At 39.0% G+C, this 22,975-nt stretch overlaps 1 protein-coding gene across 1 annotated transcript in view; it reads right to left on the reverse strand.

The window, feature by feature from the left end:
• The window catches only part of FLT1 (fms related receptor tyrosine kinase 1), a 140,400-nt gene that overhangs the window by 21,480 nt on the left and 95,945 nt on the right, over positions 1-22,975 (reverse strand). Inside the window, exons 16-22 of the mRNA XM_060770885.2 lie at positions 20,004-20,110; positions 17,535-17,670; positions 6,853-6,957; positions 4,077-4,190; positions 3,613-3,701; positions 1,307-1,466; positions 859-956 (exon numbers count right to left, since the gene is read on the reverse strand). Coding sequence (XP_060626868.2) covers positions 859-956; positions 1,307-1,466; positions 3,613-3,701; positions 4,077-4,190; positions 6,853-6,957; positions 17,535-17,670; positions 20,004-20,110 — 809 coding nt within the window. The remainder of the gene's footprint in view (positions 1-858; positions 957-1,306; positions 1,467-3,612; positions 3,702-4,076; positions 4,191-6,852; positions 6,958-17,534; positions 17,671-20,003; positions 20,111-22,975) is intronic.

Consider the following 22,975-nt stretch of genomic DNA (forward strand, 5'->3'; position numbering starts at 1 on the left):
GGAAGCCACTGGTTGTTGGTGGAGATGTTTTGAACTTAAAGACTTTAATCCAGGGGTCCTCAAACTATTTAAACAGAGGGCGAGGTCACAGTCCCTCAAACTTTTGGAGGGCCGCATTATAATAAAAAAAATGAATGAATTCCTATGCACACTGCAGTTATCTTATTTGTAATGTAAAAAACATTTAAAAACAATACAATAATTAAAATTAAGAACAATGTTAACAAATATAAACTTATTAGTGTTTCAGTGGGAAGTATGGGCCTGCTTTTGACTGATGAGATAGGATTGTTGTTGTTGTTGTGTACTTTCAAGTTGTTTCAGACTTAGATTGACCCTGAGCAAGTGCTGGGTAAATGACCTTGGAGGGCCGTATCCAGCCCTCGGGCCTTAGTTTGAGGACCCCTGCTTTAATCCCTATTGGGTGTTCTTCATGTCAGGAGCGACTTGAGAAACTGCAAGTCACTTCCGGTGTGAGAGAATTAGTCATCTGCAAGGATGGTGCCCAGGGGACACCCGAATGTTTTACCATCCTGTGGGAGGCTTCTCTCATGTACCCACATGAGAAGCTGGAGCTGACAGATGGGAGCTCACCCCTCTCCCTAGATTCAAACCGCCGCCTTTTCAGTCAGCAGTATTGCTGGCACAAGGGTTTAAGCCATTGCACCACCGGGGGCTCCTGTCCCTGTTGGTGAGACTGGTTGAGACTTCCAGGAGATGAAACTCCAAACACCTATTGACCAATAAATTGATAACCACTGATATATAAAACCCCAAAAAGAAAACTTCCTCAGCATTTTAAGATACTCTGGGATATCAAGGTAATGAATTTGGGAAATGCACAGAAGCAAAACTAACCTTTTGAGATGACAAGAACTCCATACCTCTGGCGACTTGAAAACTGTAAGACATCAGATCTTCCATCATGAGAGGCCTTTTGTAAAATTCACCAGAATCTGAAATCATTCAGCACATACAAGGTTAACATCATTTTTGTATTTCTTGTAGTTAATTTACTCTCAATAGAGTACTTGAAGTTTAGTTTAGTGGGAACAGAAAAGCATCACTTTTGATACACTGAGTACTTCCCCCAAGGAAGAGATCACCAAAAAACAATCACAACGTCTTCCTGTCAGGTTGAGTAATGCTGTAAATAAACTCATTTCAACCCATCTTTTCTTGGAACGTAGTATCTCCCACGGATGTTTATGAGAATGATAAATGGAGAAAGAAAATGTCAAAGATGCCGAGCATGGCTGTAAAAATATCCCAGAGTCTGTCAAAAGAGGAAGGAATTCCTACATACCCTCCTCTTCCTCCTCCACGTCACTTAAACTTTTATCTTCCTGAAACCCAGAGCTTGCTAAACTCTCGTGACTTGGGATGCTCTCCAATCTTTTTTTCCTACTGACAGTTGGTTCGGCTTCCTTCTCCTCTGTTATCAGCTCTTCTTGAATGGAGGTATCCTATAAGCAGAGAGAGGAAATTAGCAAAGCACAAGGTGGGAAAGAGATTATCTGATGATATGATTCAGACCAAGTTATACCCCATTTATTTCAGTAAGCTTTTGTATGTGTGTGTCAGGAGTGACTTGAGAAGCAGCAAGTCGCTTCTGGTTTGAGAGAATTGGCTGTCTGCAAGGATGTTGCCCAGGGGACTCCCAGATGTTTTACCATCCCATGGGAGGCTTCTCTCATGTTCCCCCATGAGAAGCTGGAGCTGACAGATGGGAGCTCACCATGCTCCCCAGATTCGAACCGCCAATCTTTCAGTCAGCAGTCCTTCCAGCACAAGGGTTTAACAAGGGAAAAATAAGCATGTCCTTTTCTATCATTGATTATAATCAATGAGCTAGAGCTAGATATACAGTGCATCTACACTGGAGAATTAATGCAGCTTGATACTACTTTAACTGTCATTGCTCAATGCTATGGAATTATGGAGAGGAAGACCACATCACAATTGGATTCACTGAGCAGAAGAAAGCATAGCTCTGAGTTTGCAAGACCCGAGTGGTGTGGTTAGCAACAGGATCTCTTCAAGCTCTGTCATTCATAGGGTCATCGTAACTCAAAACCAAGTTGCACACAATAACAATGGCTCTACTTTTACCCAGCTTTTATCAACCTATCTATAATTTATTAATCTTTTGTCTCCTTCATATGGGACAAATGTGCCAGCCGTTACTTTATTTATTGCTGTAGTTCTCAGTTGTTGAATGAGTTCAAAGTTAAAATTCTTGATTTTATCTGGCCATTTATGAGTGGTCGTGTGCTGCTGCAGTGAAGCTATCTGCTGTTTACTGATTTTATTAGGTTTTTATTAATTATATTTGCAAGAGCTTATGCAAAGCTGATCCTATTCATTGTTTAGTTGTTGTTGTTGTTGTTAGGTCAGCCCCCTCCCTCCTGACCTTCAGAAAGTGAAGACATGGCTATGGGACCAATTTTATTTGTTTATTTCCTGCATTTGTAACCCACTTTCTCACCCCCAAGAGGGGACTCAGGGCGGCCTCACAGCAAGCACCATCACAATTATAAACATTAAACAATTAAGTAAAACAGTTAATTAAAAAAGTTAATTAACAGTTAATTAAGAACAGTAAACTAAAACAATCTATTAAATCATGCCAATTAAAATCCAAATCCAGGTCAATTCATTATCACAAGTTGCTTAAATCTTCTCACATTGCTGCTATTCAATGGTCGAATGCTTGGTCCCATAGCTAAGTCTTGAGTTTCCTTCTGAAAGATAGGAGGGAGGTGGCTAGTCTGATGTGCCTGGGGAGAGAATTCCACAGATGGGGGACCACTGCCGAGAAGGCCCTGTCCCTCATCCCCACCAATCGTATTTGTGATGGTGGTGGGATCGAGAGCAGGGCCTCTCCAGATGATCTTAGTCTTTGTGATGGTTCATAACGGGAGATACATTTGGACAGTTATCTCCTTTGGACAATAACTTTGGATAAAAGGAATAACAAGCCTTTGGACAATAACACTCAGTGCAATGATTGTTCTTTTTTTTGTTGTGTCAGGAGCGACTTGAGAAACTGCAAGTCGCTTCTGGTGTGAGAGAATTGGCCGTCTGCAAGGACGTTGCCCAGGGGACACCTGGATGATTTGATGGTTTTATCATCCTTGTGGGAGGCTTCTCTCATGTCCCCGCATGAGGAGCTAGAGCTGATAGAGGGAGCTCATCCGCCTCTCCCCGGATTCGAACCTGTGTCTTCAGTCCTGCCAACACAGGGGTTTAACCCACTGCACTACCGGGGGCTCCTATGATTGTTCATGGAACAATGCAACTGACGACCAGAATGGCTCCTGGAATATGCATTTGGATTGTATGATTTTAATTAGTTGCTTTAAAATTGACATGTTTTAATTATTGGTTTTAATGCATGTGTTGCATTATCTTGTGTTTGTATATATGGTATCGAATGATGCCTGTTTTTTGAGCTGCCCCGAGTCCCCTTTGGGGTGGGAAGAACAGGATATAAATGCAATAAACAAACAAACAAATAATCTTGAACAGCAATCCAAAATATATGTTACTCATTTCAATAGGCAATATACAGCTCAAGGGAGATATAAAATACAGCATCTGGGTCTTTACCTTGTTAGTAACAAAAAAATCTCTTTTGCTCTTCAAGTAGCTTGACAGATTTCCATATTTGCAATACTCAACTATCACCATTAATGGTCCTATAAACGAAGTAAGTAACTTTTAATGGAGAAAGGAACAACCATGTCATTTAAAAGTCATAAACTGAACAGCATAGCAAAACTTATCAATATGTATTTTACTTGAAATAATGTTTATACAATTGATAACTCACACATAGACTTTACTTGCTTTTCAGATTCACTTATAGGGAAGTTTTCTCTGTGCTGAATTTTGTTAAGGTCCATGACTTATACCCATGGGGTCAATACAAGGTTAAGGAGAGAAAACCCTCAAACTAACAAAGTCCTACTGACCTGAGTATTCAGGATCATCTTTTAGCTCCTAATAAATTTTAAACACACACACAGAGAGAGAGAGGGAGGGAGGGAGAGAGAGAGAAGACACCATGGTACCTCCACTTTTTGTGCAAGCTCCCAGCAAATTCACAACATTGAGATGATGGCCGATATGTATCAGGATCTTCAGCTCAGTCATGAGAGCTTTATACTCACTGGCAGTGGCCCCTTCTGCAAAACCAAGAGAAATTATTTACTTTCTGCTAAACTTAGAGGATTTTTTTCTGCAATCTAGCTGAATCTTCTGCCACCACCATCACTTCTTGGAGCAGTCAGCACACTCCAAAGCAAGGCACAGTTTCGGATGTACGGCAGAGTCTTGCTTATCCATCATAAACGGGCCGGCAGAACGTTGGATAAGCAAAAATGTTGGACAATGAGGGATTAAGAAAAAAGCTTATTAAACATCAAATTACATTATGATTTTACAAATTAAGCATCAAAATATCATGTTTTACAACAAATCGACAGAATAGGCAGTTCAATAGAGGAGTCATGCCACCCCTCAATTCTGCTTTGGTTAGACCACACCTGGAATACTGTGTCTAATTCTGGGCACCACAATTGAGAGAATGTCAGGATTCTCTCCTGACATTTCTCCCACATCTTGGCTGTCTCCTGTTTTTCAGTGAAGCCCACTTGAAGATATTTTGCTGTCAAAGATTGGGATTCTAATTCCAGGGAAATCATACTACCCCTCTATTCTGCCTAAGACCACATCTGGAATACTGTGTCCAATTCTAGGCACCACAATTGATGTTGACAAGCTGGAATGTGTCCAGAGGGGGGTGACTAAAATGATCAAGGGTCTGGAGAACAAGCCCTATGAGGAGCAGTTCAAAGAGCTGGACATGTTTAGCCTGAAGAAGAGAAGGCTGAGAGGAGACATGATAGTCATGTATAAGTATGTGAGAGGAAGTCATAGGGAGGAGGGAGCAAGCTTGTTTTCTGCTGCCCTGGAGACTAGAACGCAGAACAATGGTTTCAAGCTACAAGAAAGGAGATTCCATCTGAACATTAGGAAGAACTTCCTGACTGTGAGAGCAATTCAGCAGTGGAACTATTTGCCCTAGAGTGTGATTGAGGCTCCTTCTTCTGAGATTTTTAAACAGAGGCTGGATGGCCATCTGTCGAGGGTGCTTTGAATGAAATTTTCCTGCTTCTTGGCAGGAGGGTGGACTGGATGGCCCACGAGGTCTCTTCCAATTCTATGATGCTATGATTCTAGTAATTACTGTGTTTATGAATTTAGCACCAAAACATTGCAATGTATTGAAACAGCTGTGGATCCAGGCAGGAGATAGACTGCGTTGGATAATATAGAACATTGGATGAGCAAAGGTTGGATAAGCCAGACTCTGCTGTATCTTCTTTTCTAACATCACATTCCTGAAGAAGAAAAACAACCTTAGGTCCTCCAGGTGTTTTGGACTGCAAATCCCAGAAATTCCAGCCATTTTACCAGATGTTAGGAATTGTGGGAGCTGAAGTCCAAAACACCTGGAGGATCAAAGGTTGGGAACCACTGCTCTATAGTCAACTTCAGCTAGAGATTCCCAGGGAGGTTTTCTCTCTGCTAAAATATTAGTGGCTTTTCAATTTATGGTTTTTCCATTTTCATGGGATTTCTTTGAACACAACTGATTGAACGTAAATGGATTATTTGGTTTGGTCTACGGATTATTTGGTTTGGTCAGATGTAATCATGAGTGCCCAGCCATTAGCTGCCATCCACTATGATGTCATAGTCAGTCCTCTGTATCTGTAGGTTCTGCACAAGTGGATTCAAAATGTTTTTTTTTAATCTCAAAAGTAAGCCTTGATTTTGCAATTTTATATATGCAATTGCATATAATGAGACCTGAGTATTCCGGGAACCAAACCCCAGCAGACACCTGGTTTGGGTCCAGATTACCTAAAGGATTGCCTTCTCCCACACACTTTGGTCTTCTGGGGGCGTCTGCTCCAACCAGCCAGAACCCAACTGGCAATCACCATCCAGAGGACCTTTTCATTAGGCGCCCCACAACTGTGGAACGACCTGCCAGGAGAATTTCAACAGCTAAATGAGTTGTTGGAATTGAAAAACCATGGAAAGACCTATTTCTTCTGGCAGGCCTTCCCAGACAGTCTTTAAACATGAATTTTAAGTGTCCTTAGTTTGATCTCTGGTTTGTGCATTTTAATATATATTTTGTAGAGAAACGTTTTGGTGTGTAACTTTTATGGAAGTACGTTTTTGCTGTGCTTGTGTGTTTTTATTGTTTTGTAACCCACCTCATGCCATAAGGAGAGGAGGATAAGAAATAATAATAATAATAATAATAATAATAATAATATACCAGTGGTGATCGGCACACTGGATGCATTGCCTAAAGACCTTGGCCTGTACTTAAACACACTCTTGGATTACACTTCCCCAAACCAACACCTAGTAAGGGCATTGTCTGAGGAAATTATAAAAGTTGTAATCTAAAAGAATAAATTCACAGAGCTCAGTTGAGCTGACTGTGACTTCTATCCCTTGGACTGTATCTTTGCAATAAGCTTTTACAAAGCCATGTTGGGGGTCATAAAAATGTTTTCTTTTATGACATACATAATTCATGTTGTTTTAGATGCATTCTTACAGAATTGCTTTAAAGAATTGCGGAGGTTGTAATTACTAGTTCATGCAATATCTAAGCTGTTTGTGAAACCGATAATTTATTATTATACAAATGCAATCATGCATGCATTTAATTGTACACACCTCACAGAACAGATTAAATGGGAACTCATCTCACTCTCTCTGAACAGCATCAAGTAAGAATAGATTTCTGCCACACAGTACCTTTCAGCATTTTCACAGCGACAACTTTGTATGTGGGGGATTTTTTAATTCCAAAAGCAGCTGCTTGTACGACTTTCCCAAAAGCACCTCGCCCAAGTGTCTTTCCTGCATCAAGAATAAAAAATAGGTGATTTGTTGTGGTTGTTTTAAAGAGAGAGCGTCATTGAATAATTCATAATATTACATTTTCCATTATGTTTTAGAAGTCCAACAGTACTTAGATTACAATAGTCCACAAGGGATTCCTGAACATCTAAAACCATTATACCACCAGTTTACCATATGAATGGAGCCCTTGAGTGAATAAATCCATTATAATCAAGGTATGAGTGGCATTAGAAATATTAACAGTTTCAGGGAAAGAACCAATTATAACACAAAGCTGCTTCTGATCTGCCATTTATACTTGATGGATTCAAGCAGAGAGGCCAACCTTTTGTTGTTTATTCGTTCAGTCGCTTCCGACTCTTCGGGACTAGCCCACGCCAGAGCTCCCTGTCAGCTGTCACCACCCCCAGCTCCTTCAAGTTCAACCCAGTCACTTCAAGGATGCCATCTTGCCCTTGATCGGCCCCTCTTCCTTTTTCCTCCCATTTCCCCCAGCATCATTGTCTTCTCTAAGCTTTCCTGTCTTCTCATTATGTGGTCAAAGTACTTCATCTTTGCGTCTACTATCCTTCCCTCCAATGAGCAGTTGGGCTTTATTTCCTGAAGTATGGATTGGTTGGATCCTCTCGCAGTCCAAGGCACTCTCAGAACTTTCCTCCAACACCACAGTTCAAAAGCATCTATCTCCCTTTGCTCAGCCTTCCCTATGGTCCAGCTCCCACATCGGTAGGTTACCACAGGGAATATCATCGCTTTAATTATGCAGATCTTGGTTGCCAGTGTGATGTCTCTACTCTTCACTATTTTATCGAGATTGGACATTGCTCTCCTCCCAAGAAGTAAGCGTCTTCTGATTTCCTGGCTACAGTCTGTGTCTGCAGTAGTCTTTGCACCTAGAAATACAAAGTCTGTCACTGCCTCCACATTTTCTCCCTCTATTTGCCAGTTATCAATCAGTCTTGTTGCCATAATCTTGTTTTTTTTATGTTTAACTGCAACCTAGCTTTTGCACTTTCTTCTTTCACCTTGGTTAGAATGCTCCTCAGCTCCTTCTTGCTTTCAGCTATCAAAGTGGTATCATCTGCATAACTAAGATTGTTAATGCTTCTTCCAGCAATTTTAACCCCAGCCTTGCATTCATCAAGCCCCACACATTGCATGATGTGTTCTGCATACAAGTTGAATATCTAAAAATGCCCAATTTAAGAAGTTCTTTAAGAAGAACTTCTTTCTAATTTCTAACTGAAATTTCCTTTCTTGTAATTCGAACAACTTGGTTAGGGTCCTACACAATGGAACAGCAGGCAAAATGTTGCTCCATGGACTAGCATCCTATTACTATTTATGATGTCATAAGATAGACTTATGGCCTCATAAATTTTGCTGTTCACACTTATAATCATGGCAGCATTGCTGCAATCACAAATCCCACTTTTATAAAACTCATTCTCAAAGCAAAAAGGAAGACATCTCCTCTCCAGCCTCTTCCTGTTGGCAAATGGGGAGCAACAAGCAACAGTTGTTTTTTTTTATATACCCCATCTGTTGACTGCATCCCAGTTAGCAGATAGAAGGGCTGCATAATTCTTCAGTGTTTTGCTTGCTGCAGAACTTCTTTAACTGGTGCAGCTGCCTGCTTTTAATGTAGTTTTTTTTGGGGGGGGGGGGGGGGGTTGGATCAGGAAATGGATCATAATTACATTGCTAAAGCTCTCTCTCCTGTTCATGAGCTTGACCATTGCCAATCAATTTTTAAGAAATTAAATATAACTCGTAAGCCTCCTTGGAAGGATTTTATATTATTTTTTATTGAAACTAAGTCATTTTGATGAATAAAATAGAAACACATAAATCATATCTTATGTTGAGATTTAATGGATCCTGCACCATCCTGGAATTCTAAACAGAATGTAAGACTGTTTTTTAAAAATGTCTTACATAAATAAATGATATGACAAATAGGATGACAAATTGTTTCATGTCAGCAGAAAGGCAGGAGAGAGAGAGAAAAAAGACGTGAATAAATGTGTGGTTCTAAATTGATTATGGCATAAGCTTAATGTTTGCCCTCAGGCCATTTGGATCTCCTTGCACTCATCATTTGGATGGAAGATCCTGCATTCATTTTTACTTATAAGAGTTCATTTAGCACATTGGAATAAGCAACTTGTAAACCTCACTCTGTACTCAGTAAAACACCACAGGGGTATTGTTGTATTTGAAAACTCATACATTTTCCAGATATCCCTTCCATCTGCACAGTCTCAGTTTCATGGAAAAATCTAATAAACCTCACAGCTATTTTTAAAAAAATCTAATATTCTGCTTTCAGTCAAATTACATTTTAATGCCAAACATGGGCTCTTAAGCACTTTAAGGGCATGTTTGAATATTTTAATTCTTGGACCAAATTCTTCTTGCTTTGCAAGCTACATAAATTCCTCCAGCAGCTTCAGAAGATAATTACATGCAGAACAGTTTTGTTACAAGTGTAAGGTGCATTCCACATACCAGGAAAATCAATCACAGATCCGCCACTGACGTTTATAGCTACAGACAATCGCTGCGAGTTGCAATCCTATAGGGACAGACTATGCTTTCCACTCCATGAGCTACAGTAAACAAATTGTAGCTTCCCAAGTTGTAAGTCACAGGGAATTGTGGCTAGGTTTATATCAGACGTGGATGTTTCCAATCACTTCTGGCACACAAACAACCCCTGCGTTCCCTTTGGCTCATTCATGGTTAACAATGGTTTATCATTATATTTCAACACCCAATCTACGAGGGCTGAATGAAAAGTAATGCCTCCACCTTCGTTACTTGGGTTTGGATGGGAATATTTTAATAAATCAAACTCAAAAATAATCCTTAGAATGTACCACTATTCACTTTCTACATAATCACCAAACAATTGGATACATTTCTGCCAATGATGATCAAGTTTTCTGAAGCTGTCACGGAAGAAGTCAACACTCTGTTTCCTCCACCAGCGTCTCACAGTTCTCTCAACGTCTTCATCAGAAGCATAATCATGTCCCCGCAGATCTTCTTTCATTATCGGGAACAGATGGAAGTCAGACGGTGCTAAATCTGGACTGTATGGAGGATGTTGTATGGTGTTGAGATCCAGTCTCTGAAGTTTCAAGTCTGTGCACTTTCATTTCAGGCATCAGCATTCTGGGTACCCATTGTGCACAGAGCTTCCAATAGCCAAGCAAAGCAATAATGTGATCCAGATGTTATTGTGAAATGCTGATTATGCTTGAAATTTCTCTTTGAGTGATACGACAATTGTCCTGAATCAATCTGTCAAACTTTTGCTTGTGAAACTCAGTGGTTGCTGTCACAGGACGTCCAACTCTTTGTTTGTGACGCAAGTCAGATGTTCCCATCTCAACGTCTTTAAACTTACTCGCCCAATGATGCACAGTACTCACATCAACACAATCACCATAAAGAGCTTGTATTCTCTGATTAATCTCCTTTGGGGTGACACCTTCTGCTGTCAAGAATGCAATGACCGGGGGGGACTTCCGGTGGGACGGCATGGCGGCAGGAGTGCCTTGCTGAAGCTCCTCGGCAAGGACCCACGGAAAGCGGCCGGGTAGAGCGAATAGCTCCCCTCCTCAGCCGGATCGAGTGCTGAAGGTACGCGAAACCGAGCCGGATCTCCCGTAGACCCCAAAAACCGCTATCCCCTCAAGGGTGGGGGCTGAGAGGGCCCGGGATAGAATCCGCTGGTAGCGGGCTGCGTCGTGGGAAGTGGGGGGGAACCCCTACAAGAACTTTCGCCACCTCCCCACCTAACTAAGAGCTAAGAAAACTAAATAAAACAATAACCCTCCTGGAAAGAGAGGGTGAATAAGAAGGACCCCTTATTTTTCTGATTCTGTGTCGGCATAAAATACCAAAGGAACGGGGCAAAGACACCCGGCAACCTCGGCTCTAAAATATATTAAAGAAAGACTGCAATACCAAGCCGAGTCAAGAAAGATACGGAGGCAGTCGGCTGACTGACCGTTTAAACACTTGAGGACTATTATTTGTTTAATTAAGTGTCTTGCACTGGATGAACTGGAAGATCTAATTATACTATAGGCGAATTCAAATAACAGACAAAGTGATTGATCCATCGACTTATTATAATAATTTCATACCCTTCGCCCCCAGAATCCCCCCTCCCCCCTCAACTGTTGAATCCACCCTCTTAAAATACCATCGCAGAAAGAAAGTAAATAACTCCGACCTTGAAGCCATATTGTTATGTCTTCCACTCCTCCTTCTTGTAAACAAAGACGCAGATGGCTGGATTGAGGAACTGAGAAAGCGGAAGAGGAGGAGCGTAGAGAAACGTGGTGTGTTCCGATTGAGAGTTCCGGGCTCCAGGTCGGAAGAAAGAGCGGTGACACCAGGAGGGCGGAAGTGTGTCAAGAAGGAGGGCGGAAGAAGATAATCCGCCATTACAAGAAGGTCGGAAGTGAAAGGGGGAAGGACGAGATACAGAAAGGAAAAAGAGAAAAAGAGAACGGGGGGAGAAGAAAGGGGGCTGGAAGAACGGGAAGAACGGGACTGAGAAGATAAGGAAGACGGAGGAGACGACGAAGGTGAGCCAGAAGCGACGTGTCAAGAGAAGCAGATATTGAAGACAGGGAAAACCTATGGTGAAACTACAATTACGGAAGATAGAGCAATCAAGTATTTAGAAGATTATTATTAAAGTTGTTTTTTCTCATTATTATAAATATCATAAATTTATAATTCATAATTAATTAAGGACAAGTAATTAGTGTCTCTTTAAGTTTTCTGGTTGATCAAATCAGATTAAATTAGACTGTAAAGAATTATTATATAGGGATTTAATTCTGAAGAACCAAGACTGTTGATTTAAAATAAATTAATTTACTATTAATTGATTGCTCTTAGATTAAATATTTTTCTGTAATTAATTATTATACATTCTCTCTGTATAATTAATTTGGAATATTTGATTTATCTGAATTATTTTTTTTAAACCTGATAACAATGACAACACCAAAAGCAAAACAGGACCCAGTTACCAAAATTAAGCAAGATTTGAAAATTGATCAATCACTGCTACAGAGAAGGAACTCCCAAGGTTCCCAAGAGGTTACTTTGAAAGATGTGGTTAAAGAAATTCAGAATTTAGCAACAGCACAGGTTAATCTACAAACTTCATTGGAAAAAGGAATAAAGGATCTGGATGCAAAACAGGAAAAAAATCATAAAGAAATGCAGACAAAATTTGAGGAATTAAAAATTGAATTAAAAAACGAAATAAAGAAGGAAATTAAAGAAGAAATCAAGAGGGTAGACAAAGATATGTCCGTGATGAAACAAGAATTAAAGGACTTAAAATCAAAAACAAAGGAGAAGGAAAAAACCCAAAAAAATATAGAAGAAAAAATGTCAGCATGGGAGAAGCAGAGACAGAAGCTTGAAAAGAATCAAGAATTATTGGAATTAAGGGATTTGGAAAATCAATTACGCTTAAGAAATTTGCAAGAAAATCCGAATGAGGACATCAGAAAAATTGTTCTAGGAATCCTGGAAGCCTCATTAAAGGTCCCAGAGGAACAACTTGAGAAAGAAGTGGACCAGGTTTATCGTATATCGACCACGTTCTCAAGGAAAAACAACACCCCAAAAGATATTATTGTTAAATTTGTAAGGAAGCGGACAAGAGACGAGGTGTTGCAAAGTAATAGCAAAATTCCATTGCAGTATAACGGAATGAAAGTGGCAGTGTTAAAAGAATTTCCACAAACAACGCTGATGAGACGTAGGCGATACTTCTTTCTCACTGAAGAGCTGAAGAGAAGAAATATAAGAGTCAGGTGGGAAAGAACAGAAGGCATAATGACGACCTTTAATGAACAAAAATATTGGTTGACATCCGTGGAGAAGGCAAAGGATTTCTATGATACTTTGATGAAAGATCAAGATTCTGAGAAAGTAAGAGACAAATCTCCAAAACCGCAACGCAAATTCTCTCCCGGTGCGACATCAACTACACCGAGAAAGGGTAAAAGAAGTAAAAGGGCCAGATTCAATTCTCCGGAGTATGAGAAAACAGGAACGGACGACGAAGACACTTCTAATTCCAATGAAGAGAGAGATGAACCTGGACCTGTCTCAGAGGACATTACTAATGGCAACTGAATATCAAATAAAGATACTTTCTTTAAATACGAATGGTCTTAATTCCCCAAATAAGAGGAAACAGTTATTTAATAGATTAAAAAAGGAAAAATATGACATTGTGGCTTTACAGGAAACTCACATTATGCATAGACATGTAACTAATTTAGTGAATAAGAAGATTGGCAAATTACACTACTCCTCTTTTGAAAAAAAGAAAAGGGGGGTAGCGCTTTATATTAAAGAATCATTACAATCGGATTTATCTTTCAAAGATGTAGAAGGAAGAATGGTGGCAGCTACAATATTATCTGGCAATCAGAAGATTTTGATATGCAATATCTATGCACCAAATGGGCCTAAAACTCAGTTCGTGGAAACTCTTAAAGACAAATTAGATGAAGTGGAATTTGATGATCTTATACTCTTGGGGGATTTTAATGGAATACTTAATAATAAATTAGATAAAACAGCAATTTCGAAAAAAGGCTCCAAAGGAAAGGTAAATATTTTACCAAAAAGGCTGATGGACTTAAAGGAAGATCAGAAGTTGGAGGATGTATGGAGATGGAAAAATCCTGGCAAGAAGGATTACACATTCTATTCTCATAGACACCAATCGTGGTCGAGAATAGATATGTGTTGGGCTACAAATAACATTATTACAAAAGTTTGGGATATAAATATCTTGCCAAGGGACATATCTGACCATGCGCCTCTGGAAATTATTCTCAACCAGAAAAGGTTAAAGGGAAGATGGAGGCTGAATGAGAATTTAATAAAAAGAGAGCAAGATGTGGAAAACTATAAAAAAGTTATCAGCACATATATGGAACTAAATAATACCCCAGGAGTGCATCACAATATAATATGGGATGCCGCAAAAGCGGTGGTGAGAGGCCACTTCATCCAACACAATGCAAGAAACTTCAGAATTAAACATAAATCCCGAATGGAAATTTTAGCCAAACTAAAAATAAAAGAAAATCAATTAAAGACTAAACCAGGTAATAAAGAAATTATGAAAGAAATAGCTCTACATCAGAAAAGACGTAGCACAGAAATAGAGGAACAAGCCAAACAATTAAAATTTTTGAAACAATACCAGTTTGAAAATGCAAATAAAGCAGGCAAATGGTTGTCCAAACAAGTTCGGAAAAAGACACAAATGCAAAGAATCACTAAAATTAAAACGGAGACAGCAGAGGTAACGACTGATAAAGCCTTTGACAATCTCAATTGGGATTTCTTTAAAATTTTGATGAAAGAAATGGACTTGGGCCACCAGTTCATCTTGGCAATTGATGAAATCTATAAGATTCAAAAGGCAAAAGTGCAAATAAATGGTCAACTGTCGGAAGAATTTGTGATAGGGAAAGGTTCTAGACAAGGCTGCCCGATTTCACCCCTGATTTTCATTATGGCATTAGAAATTCTGCTGAAAAATTTAAAGGAAGATCCAAATATTAAGGGGGTTAAAATAGGTAAACAAGAATTTAAGGCCAGGGCCTACGCTGATGACATAATTGGAATAATAGAAAACCCAAGAGAGAACATTAAAAATTGGTTAAATACGATTGAACAGTTTGGGAAACTGGCCGGTTTCAAACTAAATAAACAAAAGTCTTCCATTCTAACAAAAAATATGACAAAGGAAAAGCAACTTGAATTAAATAACATTTCGGGTCTCACAATAGTAAGTAAAATGAAATACCTGGGTATTTGGATCACATCGAAAAATGCACAACTTTTCACGAATAATTATGAAAGGCTTTGGAAGGAGGTCCAGAAAGATCTAGAGAGGTGGAAGTATTTAAACCTGTCTTTGATGGGTAGAATTGCTCTGATCAAAATGTCAGTCCTCCCGAAGTTATTATACCTTTTCCAAAATATACCAATAATTAGAAATGTGAAGAAATTTAATGATTGGAATAAAGATCTTATGAAATTTGTCTGGAGAGGTAAGAAACCAAGAATAAAATACCAAATTCTGACAGATAAGAAAACAAGAGGCGGGTTCGGATTACCCAATTTCAAATTATATCATGAAGCTAATGCTTTGATTTGGCTAAAGGACTGGATGGTTTTAAAAAGGCAGAACCTTCTTACGTTAGAGGGCCATGACCTACGCGTAGGCTGGCATGCTTATCTTTGGTACGGAAGAGAACAGAAGGAAAAGAATTTTGGAAACCATTTTATCCGATCTTCTTTAGTCAGAATTTGGGACAGATATAAAAAATATTTTTATTCTAAAACACCTCTCTGGATCTCCTTGATGGAAGCCAAACAGAGAAGGTTACTAGGTTGGATAACCTGGCCTACGTATGAAGATCTTTTAAAAAAGGGTTCAATGGCACTAAAATCTCAAGAAGAAATAACTCAGAGTTTCCCTAAAATCACATGGTTACATTATTTACAAATAAAGGAACAATATACGCAAGATTTAAAACAAGGTTTCCAAGTGAAAGAAGTTTTTTGGGATAACTTTCTAAAGACTGATACGAAATGTATAACTAAACTTTATGAAAAATTACTAGAATGGTCAACTGAGACGGAATTAGTAAAAAATTGTATGGTCAAATGGGCAGAAAACCTCAAAAGACCAATAGCAATGTGTGATTGGGAATTAATGTGGAAGAAAAAACTTAAATACACCTATGCAACGGATTTAAAAGAAAACTGGTTGAAAATGTTCCATAGGTGGTATATGACCCCAGTAAAGCTTAACAGTATGTATAAGAATGTTTCGAAAACTTGCTGGAAATGTAATGAACATGACGGGACCTTTTTTCATTTATGGTGGAGCTGTAAAGAATCCCAAAGATATTGGAAAAGCATTCACGAAGAAATGCAAATAGTATTCAAAAAGAAATTCCCAAGAAAGGCTGAATATTACTTACTGGGAATTGTGGATGGAGATATAGAATTGGATGGTAATGAGGACATTTTGTTTATATATCTTACAACGGCCGCTAGAATCGTCTTCGCCAAAGTTTGGAAGCAGAAAGAAATACCAGAAAAAGTTAATTGGATCAATAAAATAAATGAAATAAAGGACATGGATAGATTAACATTTTTATTAAAAAGAAATACAGGTATCCCGCTTAAAGAGACTAATTGGTCGATAGTCGAAGATTACATGAAAACACTATAAAATATTTTAAAAATTGAACTGAGGAAACTTGGAGGATGAGCCATGGAACTCATCCTCTCCCTTTTTTCTTTTTTTTCTTCTATTCATATATACACTGTAAAAGAAAATCTTCGTTCGAACTGAATCAGAAGGAAGTCCACCACTACCACTTTTTGGTATTTTTTTTCTTTTTTTTGTATTGTATTTTTTGTATTTTTTTGCATTTTTTTTCTCTTCTTTTTTTTCCCTCTCTCTCTTGGTATTTTCCTACTTTTCTATCATCTCACATTATTCCACCTCTTTCGCTGTAATTATATAAAATTCAATAAAATTCTTGTGGAAAAAAAGAATGCAATGACTGCACGTTGCTTAAGTCGGATTGACCAACAGTCTGCGCAGGGTTCCATACTTTGCTCTTTAACAACAGAACCATTCAATGCTAAGGCTTCCTGCCAAAATGGAACCATAGAGGAGAGTCTACTGAACAAGCCAATACCTGCTGCATACCAGTACTGCCATCTTTTGAGGAGTTATGAAGGTGGAGGCATTACTTTTCATTCAACCCTCATATCTATACACCTGTTTCCCTTCATAAGCCCCAATGCCAGAGGTCCGCATTGCATTAGCTGATAAAAAGATCGATCTTGGCAGAGATGATGGAAGAGTTGAAGGAAAGAAAGAGAAAAGACCTTTTAGTTAAATGTTGAAATTAATTAGCATTAATAGCATGGCAAAGGGCAGATGATCCATTCTCTTACACATTTTCCCACACTGTCTTGACTTCAATCAAAACAGAATGGACTTCCCTACCATCTGAGACCACTTCCAACTGGGAGATCATCTCCCATGTTAGCAGATGGCTAGCATTACATTAGCACTTGGTGTATATGTTTCCCATCTGATGTAACTGACTGACAAAACATTTGGGATAGATATAAAAAGTGTTTCCTCACACAAGTGAGTATGTTTTGAAATTCAGTTCTAGTAGACTTGGTCATTGGATGGCCACTAACATGTAAGTCTTTAATTTATATGGATAGGCACCTAGGCACACAGGATGGGATGAAACATATCCAGCACAATATTTTCTTAATTCTCACCCTACACCACATACACGTATTGTAGCATGGCTCCATTGACTCACATTTGTCCTGATTGAGCTTTTGTAAATTAAACTACTATTCAAAGTGACAGGGAGCATGGAAAAATGCCTCTATTTCATTATTATCAAGCCAAGTATGCTGAACAATTGTAGAAAAAAAAACAAAGATATCATTACCCAGTTTAAGTCTTTCCCGGGCAAATTCCCATTTGCTGGCCTCATAAGGAAGTCGTTCGCATTGTTCGTCTAGGGGGACTTCTTCAGGATCCATTATGATTGATAAATAATCTGTCTTTATTTCAGCAGGAGAAGTCTAGGAAACAAATTTTTAAAATTCCAAATCACTACAGAATACACAACAATGCTGAGCATGTCCTTCTGGCTTTGATTAAGAAGATGGTAGGTTAATGAGACAAGACAGCTTTACCTCTTGCCATATGGAGCACTTCATGCCCCAAAATACAACATGTGAAAGATTCCTCCTTTTGCCATCTCCATTTATTTTTTCATTACAACTCTATTTACGCCACCTTTGCTCATACATTGCTTGCTTCAATTAAATCCATATGAAAAAACCACTCAAAAACTAGCCATGTGATAGAGATTATTTGAGACTGTACTTTTAGATAGGGTATTTTCAGAAAAATGACTAACTACAATCACTAAAAATAGATTTGGCTGACAACTGTACGCAAAACAAAAAATCTGGCAATATGTGACAGATGAGTTCATCTGCTGATGTTTGTTTGTTTGTTTTTAATAGTTAAATGTGGCTTTAAAAGTTGTGCAAGACTTAGATGTAATCTAGAAAGCATTCATGAGTAACATTCTGAGTCCACATTTTTCAAATGTTCAAGAATTCACACTTCCCTGAAGGCTCTTGCCTACGCACTCTCTATTTCCCCATAGTCATTCCTAACAAGTAATTGGGAATTGTTATGCTGTTGGAAGGTTTTAGGCTGAAGTCCTACATATTTACTTAGGAATAAAGCTCATTAAAGTCAGAGAGATTTACTTCTGAGTAAATATGCATAGCTTCAGATTGTTGAATCAGAGAAATGATAAATTACAACTCATTCTAATAGCGTTTGGGCTGCTTCAAGACATTCATATGAAATAAATCACTGTGAGTCTTTCCTTAGTGAGGAGATTCCTCCAAGGCAAGACAAATTAACTATGGAATTTTAATCATTTTTTTCAATAGAAATTCAGAACTGAATGAAAATACAATATGACCACAAAATATTTGTAACATGAGTTGTTTTGAAAAGGTCTCACTGCCACCAAGTCCGTCTCCGGACGGATACAGGAAATCTATTTTATATATTTTGCAATGGTAAGCAGTATGATTGCTTGATTCCATCTACGGTCTAATGTGTATTCAGCAATCAAGCTGTGCCAAGACATGTTGAAAGGATTAACGTAGCCCCTTGAGACTGTGGTTATGAGGGCCTCCAACTGTCCCACCACCAATGTTGAGAACCTCAACCTGTCCCATTGCTAGTGCATCAAATGTGGCAAACTTCTAAATGTTTGTACAAGATATTATTTGCTTAATCCCAGCACTAGATGCCCTTGAATAACTGCTACAGCCATTGACACCATGCATCTGAACTCATCAGCCCTGGCCTTGTCTTACTCAATTGCTGAGTAGGCCTGCCCTGTTTGGCACAAGTCTGCCCATATGAAGCAAGTGAATATAGGGCTGAATGAAATATGTAGAATAATCTCAGGATGTCTCAAACCTATACCCACTGACAGACTCTATAAGTTAGCTGGTGCAGCCCCCCCCCCCCCCCCCGCACCTGATGTGTGACAGGAAGTTGCTGCCAATTGCGAGAGAAATAAGGTTGAACACTGTGAAAGCCATCCTCTGCACGGCTATCAGCCTCCTTCTAGTAGACTCAAATCAAGGAAAAGTTTCATGAGGACCACAACTCCTCTTAATGTTAGAAACAGCAATAATATCCCTGTGGGCAGCAAAATCAGACAATTCCAGCTGGATAGCCCCCTATGAGGGTCTTCCTCCAGTGGCAAACCAAGAATGGGCAATGTGGAAGTCTCTGAACAGACTCAGAAGCGGTGTTGGGAGACAACCTGGCCAAAGTGTTAGGGTTAGGGTTAGGAGAATCCTCCACATTGTGTGACTGTGGAGCAGAACAAAAAACTCAGCATCTGTATGCTTGCCCACAATGTCCTGTCTCATGCACAGAGGAAGGACTGTTTAAAGCTACAGACGATGTGATTGCTATTGTCCGTTTTTGGTCTAAAATTATTTAGCCGCTTGTATTCCCTCTATTTTATCAGTTTTATACTTACTTATTTATGCAATTCCTATCATTACAACCATTTAAAATATTGATTTTAACTAACAATCAGCCGATGAAAGGGGGAAAGCAAAACTACTAAAAGAATGTAAATATAGGAAGAAGAAAAGCTCTGGGAGTAAATGATTTTTACTGTCTCATGCTGAAATACTAGAAATTTGCAGAATATTAATTTCATGGGGTGACAGAGTTCTTATCTGGGGGGAAAATGCATATCCACGAATTATATAATTTTGATCAAGAAATGCTACAATAACTCTACAAGGCACTTAATGGTGGCCACACACCCATTAAAAATTGAGAGAGGCTTAGTCCTTACCCTTTTTAGCTTACGTATGAAGAGTGTCAATAGAAGCCAGAAGAGTGTTGCAGCCACACAGGTACATGTCAATGTTATTAGCTCCAGGTTTGAGCTCTCTGAAATCCCTGGAAAAATCAAATAACAAACATTTTTATTTAACAACAACTTTGATTTTGGTAACATCTGGCACTGAAAATACTGAAAAAATGATTAGTGGATTCAAGTGCTTTTCACAGAACCTGGAGGAGAAGCAAAAATATGATTGTCCCCAGGGCTATAATCAAGTATTTCACACTCAACCTCACTCCAACTCGGAACAAGTATTTCTTTTCTTTTTCAATGTGAATGCATTTGAGGTCACATTTTTTGAGTTATGCCCAGTTTTCCTGCAGTGCCTGAAGTATGTCAGTACATATTTTAAGAGTTATGTATTTTCCACATACATCTTCCAAATCCATGCATTTTTTTTCAAATGTATTTTTTTCTTGTTCAGTTAGATTGGAACAGTTAAAGGATATGTTATTGCTCTTAATTTGTATTTTTTTCTCATTATCACAACCATTAACCACTGAAAGAAGTTACAATAACACATCTGGAGACCAGGACGTGGAACAATGGCTTCAAACTACAAGAAAGAAGATTCCATCTGAACATGAGGAAGAACTTCCTGACTGTGAGAGTTGTTCAGCAGTGGAGCTCTCTGCCCTGGAGTGTGGTGGAGGCTCCTTCTTTGGAGGCTTTTAAACAGAGGCTGGATGGCCATCTGTTGGGGGTGCTTTGAATGCGATTTTTCTGCTTCTTGGCAGGGTGTTGGACTGGATGGCCCACAAGGTCTCTTCCAACTCTATGATTCTATGATCTGTGAACATTCGACATAGTTGTTCTGATAAAGACAAAATATATGGCATTGCATATGGTTGTCCTGGTAAAAGACAAAATAAATGGCATTGAGTTGTTGCCTTTGTAAGGCTGCCCTGGGTCCCCTATGGGATTGAGAAGGGCGGGATATAAATGTGGTAAATGAATAAAATAAGCACAAGAATTGTATTCATTCAGTAACTTCTTACTTCTTAGTATCATTCAGAATCCCAACCACAAGACCATTTAAGTTTAATTTATTACTGATGAAAATGGATTACACTATCCAAGTGTCTAAGACTGTGACAACTTAACATTACAACTTTCAGAAGGGCAACATTTTCTAGTTTTGCTCCCAAATGTCTAGAGCCCCAAATTCCTATGGATTCCTGGGGTGTCTTAGACAATAGGAGCTTCCTCACTTCCTGCCCATTTCCTGCCCAGATGGTGTTGCTCTTGAGAACAACCAGAGAAGCCTGTGAAAGAGGCCTGCCTTAAAGGAATTTCCTAATTCCTGACAGACTGCCTCATAGGGGGTGAAGCATCACTGTATGTTTCTTCAGTTTGATTAATCGCTCGATATTTGATGGCACTTACCTTCACATTTCTCTCCCTTTGCATGAAGCACAGAGATGTTTTGCAAATGGCTGTCATATGCCTGCAATTGTGTGTATGTGCCTTCAAGCCAAGACTTATGGTCACCCCATGTATTTCATAGGGGTTTTTTTTTTTAGACAAAGAGTACTCAGAGGTGGTTTTTGCCAATTCCTTCCTATGAAATACAGCCCATAGTACCTGATAATCTCTAGTAGTCATCCATTCAGGTACTAATGGATAGCATGTTTCCTCTGAATGAATGTCTGGAAGAGGCAATGGGCTGGATGAAGAAAAACAAATTGAAACTGAATCCAGATAAGACAGAAATGCTTGCCATTAAGCATCCTAAGACAAATAAGCTACCAAAGAAGATACAGATTGAGTCCCACTCTGGGGATGCAAAGTATATAAGTAAAGCAAATAAAATAGATTGGATCACTTCCTCAATTTTTTCTCGCTAACCTGATCATGATTCCTGGTTTCTGTTTAGCTTCTTTTCTCTCTTTTTTTTCTTTTGGTATTAATGCCAGGTGTTGGTTCCAAGACATTTTGGTTCCTCAAGCAAAGAGTTATGTGATGTCTTACCCCTCATTCCACATGCAAAAACTGACTGGACTCCCAGCTGTATGTTACTTTAGTACTACCCACAGAACAGCATCATTTGTCATACTCCAGGACACCAAGACAGATTAGAGGATTTGTCTTTTCCCTCCGAGCTATCTTTGAACAGAATACATTTTGGAATCTGACCTGATATTGAATCTGCTGGTAGGATGTGTCAACAGCATTTGCCTAAGCAATCTTCATTTTTTTCTATACTCCTTCTTTATTATATAATACTAGGTATTTGAATCCTGTATGCTACCACTCTGTTATGCTTTAGTTTAAGAGAAGGGGGTTGTAAGGCAATGGAAGTATCCCAGATGGCTTGTAATAATTCAGGATGTGTACTGTGCAATATTTGGTTGAATTTTCAGAGAAAAGTTACTGGACAGCAAGTTCAGGAGGCAGAGGAAGAAAAGCACTGATGACTTTATGATATTAAATAGGCCAGCCATCCTTAATTTGGTGAACGCCAGATGTTTTGAACTCTAATTTTGATCTCTAATATGACTAGCAGCCAAAGATGAAAGAAGTTGTGGTCCATAACATCTGGAGAACCCTATGTATTGGAAAGCTGCAGTGAAATCATAGAATTACAGGGTTGGAAGAGGCCACAAAGGTCAACCAGGAGGATATGAGACTCCATGCGTTTTATAATATCTGTGCTATAAACATTGCATCCTGTCAAAATAACCCAGAGTGTTGAGCACACATTTGCCTTATTTCAAGAAAATGCTACATTGTCTGAACCAATAGTCAAGTCCAACTGCTAATGTAAAGCAGAAGTGGGCAACCTTTTTCTGTTAGGGGCACATTGGCTCTTGGGTAACTTATAGAGAGCTACAGGTTAGTAGAAAAGCTTCATTACACTTCCAGACTGTTCTGAACTCCTGCATAATGCAGTTATGCGGCATCCCAGGTGGAGAAATTAT

This window comes from Anolis sagrei, chromosome 3 (assembly GCF_037176765.1).
Source record: "Anolis sagrei isolate rAnoSag1 chromosome 3, rAnoSag1.mat, whole genome shotgun sequence".
NCBI classification, from domain to species: domain Eukaryota; kingdom Metazoa; phylum Chordata; class Lepidosauria; order Squamata; family Dactyloidae; genus Anolis; species Anolis sagrei.